The sequence below is a fragment of the Stenella coeruleoalba genome, assembly GCF_951394435.1.
Source record: "Stenella coeruleoalba genome assembly, chromosome: 1".
NCBI lineage: Eukaryota > Metazoa > Chordata > Mammalia > Artiodactyla > Delphinidae > Stenella > Stenella coeruleoalba.
The window spans coordinates 104480950-104500949 of NC_137169.1; the positions used below are offsets into that span (position 1 = coordinate 104480950).

General features: G+C 42.6%; 1 protein-coding gene across 1 annotated transcript in view; it reads right to left on the reverse strand.

The window, feature by feature from the left end:
* The window catches only part of TBX15 (T-box transcription factor 15), a 102463-nt gene that overhangs the window by 8814 nt on the left and 73649 nt on the right, over nucleotides 1-20000 (reverse strand). Inside the window, exons 6-7 of the mRNA XM_079941426.1 lie at nucleotides 15769-15833; nucleotides 2252-2349 (exon numbers count right to left, since the gene is read on the reverse strand). Coding sequence (XP_079797552.1) covers nucleotides 2252-2349; nucleotides 15769-15833 — 163 coding nt within the window. The remainder of the gene's footprint in view (nucleotides 1-2251; nucleotides 2350-15768; nucleotides 15834-20000) is intronic.

Here is a 20000-nt window from a genome sequence, read left to right on the forward strand (position 1 = left end):
TCTTCGGTTTGGTGTCAACACTGCCAATACTCTCTTCACCAAAAGGGAGTTACTACAAAATCAGTCTGCCCCTGAAGCTTCCACTAGACGCTCACCACTCTTTACGTCTTCTAAGACACAAAACAGTTCAACACAGATGGCTGTGTCTCTTTTCTTCATTTTATGACTGATACTGTCCAGAGGTACTGGAACACTCAGTTTTTAAAGGAAGAGGGAATGCGTATTGTTACTTTTACATCCTTTGCTAACGTCAAGAAACCAAGCCACATATTTTTTAATAATGAGAATCTGGATCAAGTTCAGTGTATAGTTCAAAAATGTATTCCAATTAAACTATTTAATAGAGTCTTGGCTTTTCCTCTAGCCCCATTTCACCACCATATGTATCCAATAATTCCACACTCATTTCCCCCCATCAGCATAAAAAGGGACTCAGTGAATAAGAGTGACATTTTGGTCTGAGAGTTCAGTGTCTCTTAAACCATTGTTTCCCACATGTCAATAAGAAGTCTTCAGATCAATAAATTTTCAATAGAAGCACCATGAAACCTGCTATGATGTACCCCTTAGCAACGCAGGCTCCCCTGCAGCTTCCCCAGGCATGCACCTGCCCAGTGGGTCCACATGCTGGTGAAATGCAGGTAGCCATCCACAACTATCACTCCACATCTGTATCCACGCACATTTCAGGTGGCTGTGCTCCAAGATTTAATCAGATAGTGACCCTGCCTACCTGAGCCACAGTGCCACCAAGTGACCTCATTCATTGTTCATTAAGTACTTCCTGGGTTCCGGGCCCTGGAGTAGATTTTGGGGACACAGCAGTGAACACAATGTCGCCACCAATGCTTGCTCTCAGGAACTGGCAATATCCCTGCCCACCGTCTCGTACCAGCCTCTGTGATACAAACTCCTGCTTAGCTAGAGCTTGGAAAGCCAACACATCAAGCAAAGGCAGATGAGCAAGAAGCCACCTCAGAAATAAATAGGGTCAAGTAAGTGTCTTTGCATGACACGTTTTCATTTATAAAGCATGTTTATATATTAAATATATTAAATGCATTTACAAATGCCTATATGGGGGCTTCCCTGGTGGCGCAGTGGTTGAGAGTCTGCCTGCCGATGCAGGGGACACGGGTTCGTGCCCCGGTCTGGGAGGATCCCACATGCCGCGGAGCAGCTGGGCCCGTGAGCCATGGCCACTGAGCCTGCGCGTCCGGAGCCTGAGCTCCGCAGCGGGAGAGGCCACAACAGTGAGAGGCCCGCGTACCACAAAAAAAATTAATAATAATAAATGCATATATTAAATAAAGCATGTTATATATTAAATTCTTCACAAAAAAGAATGATCCCTCTTTGGGGTGAGGAAATGGACTCAAGAGTAGAAGAAGCTCGCCAAGGGTACATAGAGGGTTAGTGGCCATCAAAGACGAAGGCCCAGATTTCCTGACTTCCATAAACCTCTGCCCTCTTAAGGGCCATGAGGGCATCAAAGCCACAGTGACACCCTGAATACATATGGACCCTGCTTCTATGACAGCATTATGAGGAGCAAGTCACTTCATACGAAGGGCTTCCATTTCTCCTCCACTTATTAAAAAAAGAGATGGAAATTCTGGATCACTTGCCTCCCCGGATCCCTGTGAAGATGTATGGTCTAATCATGTTTTGAATAATTATTCATCAGAACAGCAATAGTTCCTGTCCCTGGTGCATTTTCTTCTCAGTTACATGAGGGGAATGAAGACAGTGATGATGTTGATGATGACAATGACAGTTAGCATGTACTGAGGGCTTACTGTGTTTTTAAATGCATTATCTCATTTAATCCTCACAAGAATTTTATTATATCCTCCCACTATACAGAAGAGAAAACTAAATGTCAGAAAGGATGAGGGACTTGGCCAAGGTCACCAAGAGCCTAACCCAAGTTGCCTCACTCCAGAGCCGCTGCTTTTAATCACCATCTCCATCTTAAAACCTGAGGGAGTTCATTTCACCACCATTACGTAACCTGGCTTTTGGGAAGGGAGAGAGAATTTGGGGTGCCAGGTGAAACACTGCCTCTGAAACCTGCTTATTTGCACAAGTGGTGATGCCTTGGTTATTTACGGAGCTACCTAGTTCTCTTCATTCCAGGAGAGTCGGTGTAACTCGTGGCTTGGCTTGGGGCCAGATGTGCTATATTCAGTTCGGCTCCCATTCCCTCCCCAGCGCTGCCTCTAAGCAGAGGCCTTGCCCAGGGCTTTACCTTGCTGCTTCTGCATGGTGGTGAAATCTTCAAAGGTGAGCGTGCGCACAGGGGGTCTCCAGAATGCATAAGTCTCCATGATGGCTTCCAGTCCGGTTCTACACAGAGAAAAGCCAGCAAAGGAAGTTGTAAATAATCCCAAGAAATGCATGGACTTTTAAAAAAAAAATCCTTAAGTGGTTTGTCTGAGAAGCGGTATATGCACAGGCACTGAGAGATACCACCACCAGGGTAAATTAGTCTGGAAGAGCACAGGTACAGATGCCGCTGGATTGCAAGGAAAAGAAGAAATTAACCCAATTCAGATTATCTGCAAGCAAGTCAGAGCTATGACGGAATTTCACTTCAACCTTTCTTCAGAGAAGGTTTGGTCTGCTTGAAAAAAAATGTTGTGTGTTAAAGGTCAAGGTCACTGGTAGCATGAATAGAGTTGAGCAGAGAGTAGCACTGACCATTTCTCTAGCACAGGATGATGTGATCATCATTACCACAAAACAATGACACAGCCTGTCCCAGAGTCAACTCCACCACCGGGTATGTGGAGTCCATGAAACTGTCATATTGCTGCGCCTTGAAAGGCTTCTTAAATCCTCTTAAACAGAGACAAGCACCGTAATAGAAATAGGAGAGGTAAGCACTCAAATATACTTGAGTTTCTGCTGCAACAAGAAATACCTACCTGAGGGCACAAAGAGGGTTTGGTCCCAGAAACTAGACCTCAAACAAAAAGACCAATACATTTCTGTAAATGTTTATCTGTATTTCGTAATATAATAACCAAACTGGTCTTTGAGAGTCATGTACTTGGGACTTTAGGAAACATCCAGTATTTTACCCATGTATTACTTTAAGGCTTCTGTTTCATTGACACTAGAAATCCCATTAATTGAACTATGTGCACACTGCCTAATTTATCCTTCAATAAATTCTCTCTATCATATATATGTGTATATATATATGAGATGTTGACAAACAGTGTTTTAACATAATTATCCAGGCTATCTGGATTATCTTAGACATATTCTTGCTGATATTCGGTATCCTCAAAACAGAATATTGGCTGGTGCCTTGTTTGAAGCTTTGAACACAGCTTCTGATTACTGACTCCTCTTTAAAACTAACTGCTTCACTTCTAGCTAAGTGGAAAGAGGGGAAGTTAGGGTGGAGGAAGGTAGGAGAAGGAGGGTGGAGAAGAGTAGGTGGCATAAGTCCTTTCATTGCAAAGTTGCTGGAAAGTAACATGGTGTCCCTTCCTGGAAAAGACAAGCTTTCCCTCTTGAGATGAAACTTATGCTGCCTGTTCTTCTCCCTAGGTAATACATTTCCAGCATTCTCCTCAGTCTGGCACAGCAAGAATAAAGTGAGAAGCTTTACTTTAAGTGAGAACAAATAGCCCTTCCTTATAAATGACTATAAGGTCCCCTGAGGTTCTTCTGTGATGAGCTGCTGATACACTGATTGGCTCTTTGTGTTGGAAAATTTCCTCTCTGAACTGGCCTTACTTGCACAGTTAACTTTCTAAAGTCTCCCCTGGAATCTTGGAGGCTTTAAATACACCAATGTTGGCAAATTAAACTCTGTATTTTTAGAAGAGGTTGAGAGGAGAGGGTGTTGCATGGTGTTTATTAGCTGTTAATCTGTTAAAAGTAGGAATAGAAGACATTTCCACATAGTCACCCTGCATTAACGCTGAATGCAGTACATGAAACTACTTGTGGGAAGAAAGAGTCCAGGCAATTAGGGAGCTCAGAATAATAAGGGGATAGGTAGATAAAGCCATGCTGAGCCTTGATGGATATAAAAAATAGATAGGCCAGGCTTAGATCTTACTGCCCTGTTTTGGAATGTTGGGGGCTCACCAGAACATCTTAGGATTCCCTTTAATGGCACGGGAGGCTCACTGCAAATGGCAAGCTCTCTATTGTTCCACCTCCTATTCCATTCTTTCCAGCAACATGTACCAGTGATGAGGACAAAATATTAGCTCAAGGACAAAGAACAGTCCTTTCTCATTTCATAATAAAGTGATAGAAGACTGTGAGGTAGCTATACTACACCGATATACTTCCAATGTTATATTTATTAAGGGAATAAAAAATCAACGTTGATTTTATTTTCATAACAGGCAAAAAGACTATGGCAAAGGTATTAATAATTTTATTTAAGTAGTCAACGCTGTATAGGATAGCGACCGTTTATCCAAATCTAATGATACCATCTTAGATGGAGAGTTATCCAGCCTCTGTTTGAGTATTTCCCAAGGAAAATATTTCGTGTGGGGACAGATCTGTTAGAAAGTTTTCTTTGACCTTGTGCTGAAGTATCTGAGGTAACTATTTCCCTCTGGTTCCATTACCAACGGGTAAATGGTAAGAGTGCCAAACACTTTCCACATCCTCATCAGGAAGACCTTCCTTAACTGTTAAGAACACAATGTGTGACACACCACATATGGACACACCCATGGTCCATCCAGTCCAGGTGTCTTCACAAGAAGGGTCTTTTTGGTGACGAAGTTGGGTGAGGGAGATGACTACCAAAATCTAATGGCTAAGTCCACACATTCCTTACCACACTTTACTAATCTGTTGTGGATCTGTCTGTCATAGATTCAGCCTGGACCTTACTGAATCTATGTATATATTCAGGGTGGATCTCTTTTTTAGGGAATTAATCCTATTTGTTTACTATATGCCACATCTTATTTGTCCTCAAACTCCATTAAGCTTCCTTGGATAGATCTAATTGTTCAGTAGTACTAATTCTATTTATCAGGATTGGGTGAAGTGACATAGCAAGACAAGTATTAGCTAATTCACTCTCCACCAGGTTTTCCACCTCCCAGTACTTAGCACAATGCCTATTACCTGACAAGGCTTCAATTGATAGGCATTAAATTAATAAGTCAAGGAATTATTTGTATTACTAGTTTTATTTATTTAATATTTATTACTATTTTTATTACTGAGTCACAATTTCCTGAACTTTAACCAGCAATCATTTTTTCTAAGCCTAAATCTTAGGAAAACAACTTGATATCAAATCAAGAATCTGAAGACAGAGAGCGTCCTCTAGAACTGGTGACTTGGGAATTGCTTCTACGTATAGCTGTTTGTGCCTTTCTTGACTCAGGTCCCAGAGAGGTTTCAGTTTTCCTTTGGTTTCTTCTTTTCTGGTCATGGAATTTCTGACCTTCAACAGAGTCTGAGTTCCCTAGCAGAGGACAGTCATTTATACTCTCATCTTCTCTTATAAGAATCCTTGCCAACCACCTGTTGACATCTTCAGCCACTTGGATGTCTATTCAAAGTTTATACTGAGCAACACGTTGTTTACTTATTCATCATCACTGTATCCCAGTTTTATAAAAGTTTATCTCAAGGTTCTTAAAAGTGAATTCATTGTCTAACAGATTAAAAAAAGTGGTGTTAGGTAACCACATGTCATTAACATATTCCACATGGTGGGCCTCTCCGGGTCTGCTGAACACCAGAGACCTGATGTCATCTCTTAAGTTTCCAATCAAAGATGATCAAATTGGCAAGTGTCCCCCTCTTGCTTACTTTTCCCTGTTTGCTCCAGTGACAACAGAGACCATATCCAAACCCCCTTTGTTAAGTCATTTGGCTGTAATCACCTCTCTGATTTCCAGGCCTCTTCTCTTTAGACTTTTCAGTCTGCTCACTGGCCAAACCAACAGAATGTACTGAAGAGGAGAGAGAAAAGGAAGGAGAGGAAGCAAGCCAAAGAGGTCTTTTGCAAATTGATGATGCCTCGAGATCAACTGATTTGTAAAAATAGCCAAAGTGCAAAGAAATATTCTTCCAACCTTCTCATTCAAAAAAAACAAAAAAAAAAAAGCTGGGACCATCCTTTTGAAGTTCAGCAAACATATGATAATTATTACAACTACATTCATGAACCTGTTAGGTAACACACCAATGCATAGTTTCTGCTTTTTATTTCTCTTGAGATAGAAAATTATTTTTTATGTTTCTTTCATTTATTTTCTTTGTAATTCTGACATCTGACTCTCTTTGCTGGTGATACCGTTAACAACAGGAACCTACGCTAGGGATTGATAAGATCACTGGTTATCTCTCAATAGAAGACAGTCAAGGACTAAGGGAAGTCTACTGAGATGGGGTCTTGAAGTCAAAAAGGGGTTATCCAATCAGGAAAACAATTATGTGCTAGGTTCAAGAGATATAAAGGCAAAAAAGACACAGGGTGTTTACCCTTAAGGAGAATCCTGCTCAACAAAAAGATAACAACATGTAAATGACTAATTTCTGAACTGTGTGATAGATGCTACACTGGAGATGTGTAGACAATGCCATGAGGCACTGAGCAAGATGTACTGAATATACCTGGAAAACTCAAGGGGGATTCCATAAAAGGCCAGTTGTTTAAGGTTAATGCTACAGGGCACTCAGTAGTTTTCCACACAGACAAGAGGCAGAAGGAGCTTTCTTAGTAGAGTTAATAGTATATGCAAAGACGTGGAGGTATGGAAGAGAAGCCATGTTCTAGGAACTGAAAATAGTTCAGAGTGACAGGAGCTCCAGGTATGAGATGGGGGCCAGGGGTGGGGGGAGGCAGGCGGACACCATGGGTATTTATTCCATGTGAGGCGCTTGGATTTTATCCCATGGGCGATACTATGCCCCTGAACTCCTTTTCTTTCTCCTCCTGTTCCAACATTTGAAAAGACACAAAACCAGAATATACTGTTCTTTCAAATCTAATCACCATGTGTCAACTTTCTAATCCTTTTCCTTAGACTGTCGTTGGTCCACTGAGGTTAGGTCAAACCTTCCACACATCCCTCTCCTTCACTGGATCTGGAATTCGCTCCTATCTTTAGATTCCTCAGGGTTTTTATTGTCCAGAGATATTCTTAAAGACCTCCCAGTGGAGGTCTGCAAACTGGCAAAAGAGCCATCAATTCAAAACTTGGCTTTAGATGTACAATAAATATATCTACCTGATGAACTGGATGTCACTATGTGCTTTACAATGGTTTGGACGAACACGTGTCCAATGGACAGATGACTGGAGTTGAGTTAAAATTGTTCCTTGCCCAGTGATTCCCAACTTGGGAACCCTGTCCCCACTTGGAGTCTGAATAGGTAGCGACGGTGGTCCATAGGGAGTTTTCGCTGCCTCAAGAAGTACGATAAAAATCCTTGATAACACAAAGCAGGCTGCCTAAAACATTAAGTTTCTTTGCATTTGACTGGCATGGCCTCACTTTAACTCAGTAATACTAAATCACACAAGGGGCAGATTAGCATAGTGGTTAAGAGTACAAGGTCAGGAGCCAGACTGCCTGGGTTCCAACTGCAACCCTGCCGCTTACTAGTGCAGTGTTGCCTAGTTGTATAACCCTTTCACGCCTAAAGTCTCCCTACCTGTAAAATGGGGATAATGATATTATCCCCTCCTAATTGTAACTTAATAAATGCATATTGGTTAAAGACAAAATATTTCAAAACAAGAGAGAAAAATACAATGAAAGCGTGAGGACCATTGGTCTAACTCAAGTAAAAGAAATCCCGCCATCTGCTCAGATTGTGATCTGTAACACGAGAAAACACTTTTCCTTCACTGGGATTCAAAGCTGTGTCAGCCCCCTGGCTCTGGATTGAATGTGGAAGGACCTCTACGTTACCTAATTTCATTTCTCATTCTCTCCTCTAAAAACAAAAAAAACGTGTCCCTCAAGCCTCTTTAGGCCTCATTATCTTGCAGATATTTCAGATTCCAATATGTTAGCCATTAAACAGACGTCTATCTGTTAGATGACACCATCCCTGGGCAAGAGCCATAGATAATAAAACAACTGCCAACTTTCTCTGGCAAACCCACATGGCCAAGAGGACAATGGTGGAAAAGATTCATGACAGAGGAGGGAGAACAAATAACAAGGCAGAGAAAAATGTTAAATACTGGTTGAAAGACCGTAAGCCAGGGGACATGAAAAACAACTAATGCCTGGATGAATAGGAGGAGTCTGGCAGGATGCTGCTGCCGGAGTCCAGTATGGAGCCAGCTACCTTGAACTGCAGACGCGGCAAGGCCTGCAGGGGAGTCCAGCACTGATTACTTCCATAGATCTGCCGAATAGCACCCATGCCAGGGATAACAAGAGTATACACAGTCTACAGGGGCTAGTGAGACTGCCAGGAATGAGCAGGATGAGATTGGCTGGAAAAATACAGCCAATGGCTCTAGGGAGAACAAATGAAAATATAGAAATTGAAAGTGAGAGAGATAGTTGGAAAGTTGTGCTGGTTGAAGGAAAGCGAGTGGTCAGCTCCTTGGCTCTAAGCTTGCCTTCAGGAGTGAGTGGGAAATGGAGGTGGACAAGGGCAAGCTATGCCTATCAGAGCAGTGAGACCTCATTCTCTGGATGTTGTCACTGGCTGGCTTTGCAAATTCTAAAAGCTAATACCTCACTGTACTCAGTTTTACCGTCAGTAAATGGGAAACGCTTTACTGATACCGATCAACTTAGAGGTAAAAATAGAAAACTTGGACCACAGATACTAAATGAAATGATTCTTACTATTATTTGTATGCGTATGATTTGATGCCTAGAAATAAATTTACAAGGTTGAACTATACGAAATTGCTAATATCTTACTATTTTTGACCTACAACTAAGGAAATTTTGTATGTTCAGCTTAATAGCTAGATAAGGGTGTAGACAAGATTTGAGACACTTAGTTATACTAGAGAAATCTACCAACAGATTTATACTAGAGACCCACCCTGTACCTTGACTCCCAGAGAAAAGTTGTTTCTTTTGGATCTAAGCAAGGATGATCTGGCCCTGGGGCTAATCTTTTTTCCTCTTCCCTCCTGTTAACTTTCAGCACTCTAATTCCTCATCTCACAGTCCTCTTTCTGTCTGCATACTTGTCTTTGTTGGGTGTTGTGAGGAGGGGCTGGACCTTGACGGGAGTTCCCATCGTGCCAAGGAGGTGGCTCTTCACTCTGTGAACATGGCCTTGGGACAGCAGCTGCTTAAGAGGAGGCATCACAAACAAATCTTTACTCCCAAATACCTTCCCCACAACCAGTAGAGAGTCCTTCCTTTGGGTTAAGTCTTAGCCTCGTTAAGCATCCTCTTCCAGCAAGTAAATACATCCATTCCTGTGAGGCACCGAATGGCTCCATTTTTAGGTCACCATCCCCCGACACATGTAAGGGACACTAGGCACTGGAAAGACTGTCACCAGCCACATTCCCAGCAAACAGCAGTGCTTGCTGGAAACACTCTGAGAATTAGCTCAGACTCAGTGCCTCCTACACTTCAAGCTGCAGGCCCTATTGTTTTTTTAGTGAGGGGCAACCTATTAAAACTACTTTCCCATGTAAACCAACCTCCCCATAATACAGGGCCTGCCACTGGCCCTTTCTGACAGTCCCTGCCTTGTGGAACTTGAGTGTCCTTGTTCAAGCCTCCAGGGGAGAACTCCACAGAGACAAAGACACCCTCCAAAAAAGCTGCAGCAACTCCCTGGACTACAGAAGGGCCACTCCAAGGGGGAAACTGTCATGCAGCCATAGCAGTGGCTCCTGGAGCACCAGGCCAGTAAGGAGCATCTGGAGGAAACCATGTCACCTGGGACAATCCCCCTTGCAGTTGTTTTAGATACAATGGAAGCTGGAAGTACAGGTAAATCCCAAGGTCAAGACAGGATGAAGGTTGCTGACAGAGGAGAACCCAGGGTCACAGAGTCCACGGCACCTCTAAAACAAGTTCATAGAACCTTCACTCCACTTGACAGGTCATAACTTTAATCCTCCCCTCTTTATGTCTGTGTTTGCTTCGGAGGAAGCCGCTGGGAATTATATAAAAGTTCCCAAGCTTACTCGGGCTTTCGGTAAAATCTTGGCAGCCACTGCCCACAGGGACAAAGTTTTCACTTTAGATGTGGGCTGAGACCCACAGAGTCGTCTTTCCTTATGCTCCTCTGTCTATCCGCTTTCAAGTGCAAGGTCTCTGCAGTGGCAATTCTCCCTCTAGCTGAGCACAGTGGGCTCCCCAGGCACGTGGACAGATAGACATCCCGAGGCTGCTTCTCAACCATGAGACTCAGTGCAGAGACGACTGCTTCTCTTCAGCCTCACGCCCTTCGTCTTCTCTTTGTAAAGAACTGAACCATTGGGGTGGCCATCACCAAAGATGTCATTTGACCTCTCAGTTTGCTACTGAGTGACCTTTCTCAACCAAACCTCACTCTGCTTGGGCTCATCCTCTGCGAGCCCTTCTTTCCTGAGGCTCATGCCTCTGGAACTTGCTGGGTGTCTTCCTTCTCCTTGGAGCCAGGCAGCACAGACATGCACCCACTGTGCAGAGCCAGCTCAGATGGCCCGAAGGGTGTGCATGTCTAATCTACAGTTAAGCTAAATCAGTGTCTTCCAGCAGCAGTCCATCTCAGATTTGAATCAAAATTGCCCTTAATCTTTCAAACAAAGACTATTTATAGATTCACTCTTTCTTCCTTTCTCGGTTAGTATCTAAAACTAGCTCCCCACTCTTTCTCTACCTGACTCACCCTTAGTTGGGGTAAGGCTTTCTCACTCCCGAGGTCCTGGTTTTTAACTTCTCTGCCGCTCGTCAACTCTGTTCAATGTTTTGTAACTAAATGAATGATTATTATTTTACTTTATATACCTGGCACTACAGGAAAAGAAATCTAAGAACAGGAAGCTGAAAAAGGTAGAGTTCTTTCTTCAAAGGTCTTCATTCTAGCAGGGGCCAGACAGAACCCAGGAACACAGACCACATGACAAAACTTATTGTCAGGCCGAGGGAATCTATTTTCCCCCAGGAACAAGAAGGTGTTACTGTCTCCTCCTTATAGGAGGAATCTCCCACAGGTAATGCTGGATATCGCACCATGGGGCTAGGCCTGTTAAAGGTAAATATATATTGACCCTTTCACCCAAAGCTATATTTGGGCCACATAATTTCTGAGAAGTCTAGAAGGAAGAACAATTTAGACATAAACAATTTCCCTCCCATTGCAGAGACAATGCCTGGAAGCAAAATCTGTCAGTGTTTCCACTCCAAAAGAACCATATGTCTACTACTCTTCTCCATAACATGAACACACACACACACACACACACACACACACACACACACACACACACACACACTTTGGTGGAGACTTCTAATGAGGGACACAATTACATGGGAATGAAAAGTAGCAGGTCCGTAAGTAAAGGCTGAAGGGTGGTGACCTTCTCACACTGCAGCGTGAGAATGACATTTCTTAAAGAATCAGGAGGAACTATGATGGGCTCCGATGACGGTGATATCACAGAGCTGACACAGTGAAGTCACTAGGACTCCTGTTGGGGTTCTGCATGGCCCAATGGATATCATCCCTTGTCCTCATTTGAACTCAGAATAAATTTCCAAGAAAGACCTAGGAGACCGATGTAGTAGAGACCAAAATACCAGTTTTATTATTGATAAAAAGTGTCTGGAGACTATAACATAGGTGTGAAGGCTGAAGGAGTGAGCTAGAACTCCCTGAAATAAGCTGACTTCCCAGAGCTGCAGGCCTCCTCTGCTGGGCTTACCACACAGTGGGAAGAGCCCAGATGGTACACTTTCTGCAGACAAGCGGGTCCTAAAGAGTTCCAGACTCAGCAGTCACATCAGTCACCTTGGTTCCCACTGAGGGGAAGGAGAAAGTGATGGGGCTAGAAGCCAGGAATACTTCTCATGGATATCTCTTTTCATTCAAATAAGAATGGGGACTAAGTGTCCTGGCCACAGCTGTCTCAAGTTCTTCTGGACGCTCAGAGAGCACTGTTGTGAACCCAGCCAGCTTCTGATTGCACTGCAGTGAGAGGCGTGCAGGATGAGAGAGACTCATGAGAGTGCCGTGGGCGGCTGTGTCCTCCCCAGCTTTCCTCTCACACTCCCTTCTGGAGCCTCGGGATCGCACTGGCATGGATTGAGATCGACAAACCTGAACGTGTTTTGGTTTGAGGTTTGGCAATTTCTGTAACTCCAAAGTATTCCACAAATGTTTTGTGTTCTACAAAACCAAAAAATATTGGCCAAGCACTTTCCCCCCTAATTTTTAAGCTCATGTGTTTTTCAAGGAAATGTAATCCGTATGTTTGGGGTACATTTCTATGCAACTCATCAAACCATGCTCGTCTGTACGAGTCATTTGATGTCTAAAATGCATGGGGAAAAATCACAGATTGATGAGAATCACTGTGTTAGCACAAGCAGGGCCACAAGCGGGGCACTGGTGGGCACTGGTGGGCACTGCTGGGAAGGTGGTGAACTAACTGGATTCTGGTTTTGGCACAGGCCACCTCTTCCCAAAGATTTATAAATAATCCTCTATATCCTCAGCCATCAATTTTCGCATCTGCAAAATGGCATTAATAATTCTTGCCGTCATCCTTCAGGCAGCTAGTGAGAGTTAAAGTGTGATTATCAGGTAATTTTGAGCTTTTTAAAGAGAAAATATAAGGGCTTCAATACTTGTCCCAACAAGTTGATTTTAGTCTAGCTTCCCAGAGCGCTGGAGGATGAAAATGGCTTCTACCTTCCCTAATTCATCCTTGTCCCTTCATGACACAGGTGACTTCAGTTTCACCTGCTAGGGACGTTCAGCCTGACTTCCTGTCCTTGACTATGGAACCCTTTTTTGGGATATAGGAAGTAAATGACACAGTCATGGGGAAGAGTCTACACACACAGAGAATATAGGTTGATTTAAGTGGAAAAGAGAAGGTTCTGGCTACTTGAGTAGGATCTTTAAGTGGATGAAGGGGGGTTAGAGAAAGAGCTCTATTCTCGATATCTGTTGAAGATAAAATAAGTCAAGTTTAAACTGTTAGCATGATAAAGCACAAAGTGCACAGACTTTGACATCAGATGGACTTGGGTTTTCATCCCTTCTTCAATTTACTGTGTGACACTAGGAAAGCTGCTTAAACTCTCGGAGCCTGTTTCCTCATTTGTAAAATACAGGTTGCTTTAAAGATTAGAAAGAAAGTAAGTAAAACGTCTGGAACACAGTAAGTGTTCAATCACAAATAACTTCTATAATTACTGATATTACTTAAAACAGCCTGCAGATTTAATAGGACATAATGAAGAATTTCCATGCGATCAGAAATAAATAAATAAGGCACTGACATGGGCTAATGAAGATGCATAGTTTTGCTTTCCTGGAGTTCTTACAGAGAAGAGCAGCCCACCAGGCAGGACAGGCAAGTAACTGTCTGTCCTGAGCAGTAAGATATTCACCAGCCTTAAGGCAGACACAGGCCAGGGCCAAATGATGTGTCAAGGTCCTTTCTAGCCTAGTGAGAGGACAGAAGAACCTTGGGACTTTAACTGAGCTGTCATCACAATTTCCTAACCAGAGACAAATGCTTCAAGACACAAGGTCTTAATCTCAAGATTAAAGCGTGGCTCCAATTCCCAGCTCAAGCTCTAATGCTGGTCAATACAGCCACTCTATTCCAATTTTCTGTTCTAAGTCATGCCTCTGAAAAACAAGGAATCCAATGGGATGACAAAGCAAAGAAAAAAGAGACAAAAAGAAAGCAGTCTTTGGAGTGCCAAGAATAAAATAAACAAATACTAAATGCCACTGGAGATGCAGAAGGAAAGAAAAAGAAAGTAGTTGGATAACTAAAGTCAGTAGGGTTGGTCTCTGGAGACAGATGGTGATGTCTAGAGTGGAAATTCTTAACTTTTGGTCATAGACATTTTTGAAAATTTGAAGAAAGCTGTAAACCTCTCCCCAGAAAAATGCACACGGCTCATCCACACACACGTTTCCTTTCAATATCTGGGAACTCACAGAACTCCTGAAATGCATGCGTGGACCCCAAGCTAAAGATCTTAAACACCCTAGAGGCTTCTTTATGAAAGACCAGCTTCTATTTGAGTTCCTTATCACTAACAAGTTCCTCAATAAGCCCAGAAGGCAGAGCCCTGAAAAGGAGGCAACAGGAAATGGCTCACAGGCATGTTTTGTGACCTGGACATGGAATAGAAACTAATTGGGAGGAAGAGGACTGTCTATCTGAAATGGAAGGAATAAGTATTGGCTTCTTCATTGGCTAAATTTTGAAAACAAAGGCCTCTTATTTTAAACAAAGAGTCATTAACTGGAAAGCATTCAGCCTGGAGTCCATATGCCTGAGGCTATACAACTAACCAGTTGCTTGACCTAGAAAATATTACTCAATTTTGTCATCTTCAAACCAGAAGTTCAAGTGAATTTTACTTAATAGACGTGACCTTAAAAAATTCTGAGGAAAATAAAATTTTAAAGAAATCTAAGTGTATTTTAAATATGATAAAAGTTTCATAAAAAGTGCTTTCATGTTCATTTTGTAAAGAAAATGATCACTACACACATCTGATTTTTAGCGTAAACTAGGTTCTAATATAATGTGCTACACAGTTCACGAGGTGATTCTAAATATAATATTAGATAGTTTATCTGAAAACTCTTGAAGAGAAAATAGCAAAGATAAATCCTGACAAACTGTGTCATTCAGATGTAAAAAAAAGGCCCCCAAATTAGGAAAATGTCTGAACATTAAAGTAAATAGTTATTGCAAGGTCTACACACTTACAGGACACATGTGTCATATTTGCTGTTTCAGTATAGTTCATATGAAATGAAATTTTCTGATTGAATAATCTTCAATGTATCTGCTTTCCCTGCCAATTTCAGCTCTCTCCTAACTCTCTGTGAATAAGAGATTTTAATTTTATATACGAAGAATGAGACAGGAAGGATTTAGACAGAAGCAGAGTTAACCAGAAAAATACCACAGTCCCTAAGGCTCTTTACAACAGGAACAAATAGTCCTACAAACGTCACCAATTCCTAAGAGTTCCACAGTATAACCACCTAATCATAATGATGATGCTGGGTCATCAAGAAAGAGCGTTCTATAAACTCTCTTTACTAAAGCAGAAAACATCTAGTAGAGTTTGGAAACATTTCCTAGGAGAAAAATGGTCAATTTTTAAACGAAGTTTTAGCTCTTACAGGGAATACTTTTCTGAAAAATTTTATTTGTCCACAATTCCTTTTTTCCTGATAATGAAAAATAAAGGAGATATTACTATAGTTGCTGTAGCCACCTATAGACACTTATCAGAAAAAGTTGCAATCTTTTAATGACAATAAATCACTGTCAAATTTGTTTTAAGTGACTAAATTACCAAGTACGATGCAGGGAGAAAAACACCATGAGGGATTCAATCTGATGATTTACAGTGTGTTAACAAAGAATTTGGAGAGTTCAACCTTTGGGGGGCAGCAGCTTTTTGATTCTTGGATCAACTACCCATTTCTCTTTGCCTGCGGCAGCACAGTTGCCTAGCATGCAAACGTTCTCCAAAAAACCAGAGCCAGAAGCCACCAATGGGGCTTGGAGAAAAGAATGTCATATAGAAAAGAAAGGTCAGTGAGTCTCTTGCCCAGTTTGCTCACCTGTTTCTTCCAGAATCTCTGAATCCTTTAGCAAAAGGGTTTCTGTCGATTTTTAATCTGGTGATCTGGAAACAAACAAAAAAAGCATGAATTGTATTTATATTAACTGACTTCTTTTTTGGTTGCTCCTAGAACGTTAATAAAAATCACTCTGTTAACAACAGCTGTTGTTTTTATTTCGTTTCCTCTTAGTGTGAGATTTAGATTGAAGTTGATACAGGACTTGGTCCTGGCACACAGACGTCTGACCCATCTGACCCACATCTCCCTAAAAACCAAGGTTTTCCCAGTATGCGGCTCTGTAAGCTCTCTTCTGCTCACCATCCTTGCCCCAAAAATGGTGACAAATCACTTGCCCAGACAAACAAAGGTATCAAAATGGAAAATGGGACAGTGGTCAGATCCATAGTGCATGACACACAGGAGACAGTTGAAACATGCTTGTTGAATGAATGAGTAAATGAATGAGTGAGCAAGTGAGTGAAGAACGAATGAATGGGTTCAGTCAATCCAATCAGTGCAATCAGGTCACCAGACAACATGCCTCAGCCTGAAAAAACCAAATAGTTGACTGCATTTCCCATTTCACTTAAGTTGTGCCTTTCTTGCCGCTAGGGGTTGTTCATTTGATGACCTAAAATGCTCTTGTAAAAGACACAAAATAGTAGCTGGACTTTTGTCAAGGTTGCATCCAAAGAAAAATCTACAGATGTGGGATGGGATGGGGCAGGACACAGTGCACCTCACCCAGTCTCCAAGTCCCACAAGCCAATCAGAAGAAACAAAGAAGCAGCTTCATAAGGCTAAGCAAATCCAGCGCAAACAGTTGTATGACCTGGGTTGGATGGGTCCTTAGTAGACATCTGGTTCGACCTCCACTCCGTGCAAGAGTCCCTCTCTATTGCATCCTATCTTAGTCCCCTCCCACTCTGCAACCGTATATATTACCCTCTCGCCTCCAGACTAGAATGGCCTGACCAACGAATTCCATCTGCGCTATTGTGTTTCCGCCTTTAGCCTTTGTCATGGAAGGCATTTGGATACCTTCTGTCTGAACCTGATGTTAATGACTCGCTACATCCAAGCGATAGAGACTTAGAGGTGGGGGTTAAGGAGCTCAGGAAAGGAGGAAAGTCCCTCTCAGTAGAAGGTAATTCTGAAAAGAAGGGGATCTCATTTTCAAGACCATCTTCCCATTTCTGATCACTGTAGAATTTATCACTAGGATGGCTGAAGTTGTTTCTTGGGTTGCAAATCTTTCCAAGTCCCTCTTCTGTCTCACTTCGTCAGAGTGGAATTTCCTAAAGCCACATTCTAAAGGTCTTTAAAACGCAATGTGAGATTCTGACAGAGTCTGACTTGAAAGTACCAAAGTTTTTTTTCCCCCTAAACGTCCTTTGCCTCTAGAGTGGCACACTAATAATGCAGTACTCATAATGAAGCAAAAGCAATTTTACATCTATTTTATAGACCAGAGCAGGAGCCTGAAGCGTTGGCTTTCTAAGGTCTAGCGTCTGCCCTGTGAATATTGTATTGAGTTTAAAGATTGTCACTGCTTTTCTGTTGTTGACTTAAAATCAGTTCTTTCTTCCTCCATAATCCCCAGCAATAAACCACACACCATATTTTCTTTTCAAGTTGGGGTTATAATATTTTATTTTCTCCTTCAAGTTGGCTTATCCTGTCTGACTCCTTTATGATAGGGGTTTCTGATATATGATTGTGCTGCTATGTTTTGGGGGCACAGACCCCTGTAAATATAACGACCTTCTATTTCACGGTCCTGGGAGAAATGGTTGAAAACCAGCTCCCCAGAGCTCCCTGTATCACAGGCCAAGGAGTCTGCATGGAGATTTAATAGACAAATGACACCAAATGTTAGGAAACACAACACCTCTCTACTTGTTTCAAAGTTTTTATTGTGGGATTTGGACCGCTTTATGAAGAGTGTGATCGTGCTACTCGTTATTCATTTATTATCAAGTGCCTTTTGTGTGCAAAGCAATGTGACAGGTAGCACAGGTGAGAGCGTGGCAGACAGTCAGTATACAGCTGTATATCATCCCCCCCAAGAAATTTATAATTGAGGAGAAAAAAGAAGACATACATATTAATAACTACAATGTAAAACAGAAAGTGATAAGGTTTGCAATAAAGGTAAAGTGCCCCAAGAGCTTAGAGGAAGCAGTAATTGCTCCGAGCTGAAAGGTTCTGGGGTTTCACTTTAGTGGAAGCACGTGAGCTAAGCTGGGAAGGATGCATAGGATTTTCATGAAAACTGCAAAAAGGGGAGAAAGGAACAAGGGAAGCATTTCAGAAAAAAGGTCCTATGTAAGCCATAGAATTGAAGTGGGAAGGAATGAAGCATTTTTGAGAAACACTGAAGATTCCAATTTGACCAGAGCACAGGGTACAGGAAGAGAAGCAGTGAGAAAGAAAGCTGAGATGCTGGCCTGAGGCCACATCATGAAAAGCCTTTACTACCCTGCAGACATTTAGATACCTTATAGGTAGAAGAGAGCAATTCTAGCTATCCAAACCAAATTGTGATCCCAGTTAATGCTTGTGCTGACAACTTAGGCTATATCTACAAATAGCAAGGGTAACAATGAGAGTATTTTGGAGGAATAAATCAATGTATTCACGACCTCAATAATCCTTAGTTTCTAATAGTCCCATGGTTTCCATATCAAGAAACTCCTGGTAGACTCAGTATAGAAAGGGATGCAAATGACAGCTTGCTGTCCTACAGGAGACAAGGATGTTGCATAAGGTGAATTCTCATCAGGTAGAAAAAGAAGTAAAAATCCTCCCCTTCCACTCCAGTGGAACATGAGAAGAGAGGAGAGAGACAGAAGAGAAGCAATCAGTTAGACTTACATGTGCCTTAGCTTTCTACTCAAACCAAAATCCAAGGGCGGTGGGGGAGACTCAGAGGAACACGGGCAGGGTCACCTCCATACACACATGGGGGTGGCTGCACCAGTATAAGTGCTGTAGGAAGAGGCCTGAGTTAGGATCCCCAAGCCTTCCATGGCCCTTCGGCAGTGGGTCAGGGACTCAGAGGTCCTCACATGCCATGACAGGGAAGGCAGGGCGACCCCGACATAGAGGTGCTACAGTCCAGACAGGAGTCAAACAGAGGCCCTGGATGAGAACTGAGGTGAGGCTGAGTCATTCAGGGAGGCCCAGGAGGTCCAACTGAGGCAAGAACACAAAAGCACAAGGTCAGCAGTCTCCTGCCAGTAAAACAAATCAACACAAGGAACCCCAGGACCAGCCCAGACCTGACCCCACCACAGCAGAGGCCAGTGAGGCCCAGAGAACAGCACAGGGGTCCACAAGCAACCACAGTGAGGGCTCAGAAACCTCACTGCCTCCACCCCTGCCCATGCACCGTACATCTAGAGGCCGTCTGGAGGAGGAGGCGAGGCTCATTTGAATAGTTAATTTTCAACCCTCCCCTCAATTATATTTATCAACTAGGCTCAAATATGGCGGTCGATCTCCACCTCGTCACCTTAGACCAGGTCAGTGGCGTATTTTGACTAAACTACTCTAAATACTACTCTTCAAGCTGATCTCCCTTCTTCCACTCTTTTCCCTGTCCAATCTCTTCATTCAGCAACCAAAGCGATCTTGGTTAACGCACCATAGTTGGACGATGTCATTCCTTCAGTGCCTACCACTATGCTCAGAATTCAATCCAAACTCCTTGCCTGGCCTTGCGGGGCCAGCATGCCCTGACCCCTGCCTATCTCTCCATCCCCACCCACCCTCCCCTGACTCTGGTCCCCAGGCTCCAGGCAACCTGAGCTGCTCTCAGTGCTGGCATGTGCCAAGTTCTTTTCCTGCTCAGATTCCTCACGTGCACTCTACCTCCAGACTGAAATGCTCTCTTCTGTACTCTTCATATAGCTGACTCCTCATTCTAAGTCTGAATCTAAATGTTATCTCCTGAGAGGCATCTTCCTTGATCATCCCTCCAAAATAGGATATTTCTGCCACTCTCTTTAACTACACCCTCTTTAATTCCATCTTTACTCTTCACCCAGTTGGTAATTATACATTTATTTTGTTGTTTACATATTTACTATGTGTCTCTCCCCCTAGACTACAACTAGGAGCCCTGTCTATTTGATATACCATTTTATGAAACAGAACCGAATATGACATGCTATTCATGCTCAATGAATATTTGTTCAGTGAATGCATGGAGTGAGGGAGTAGAT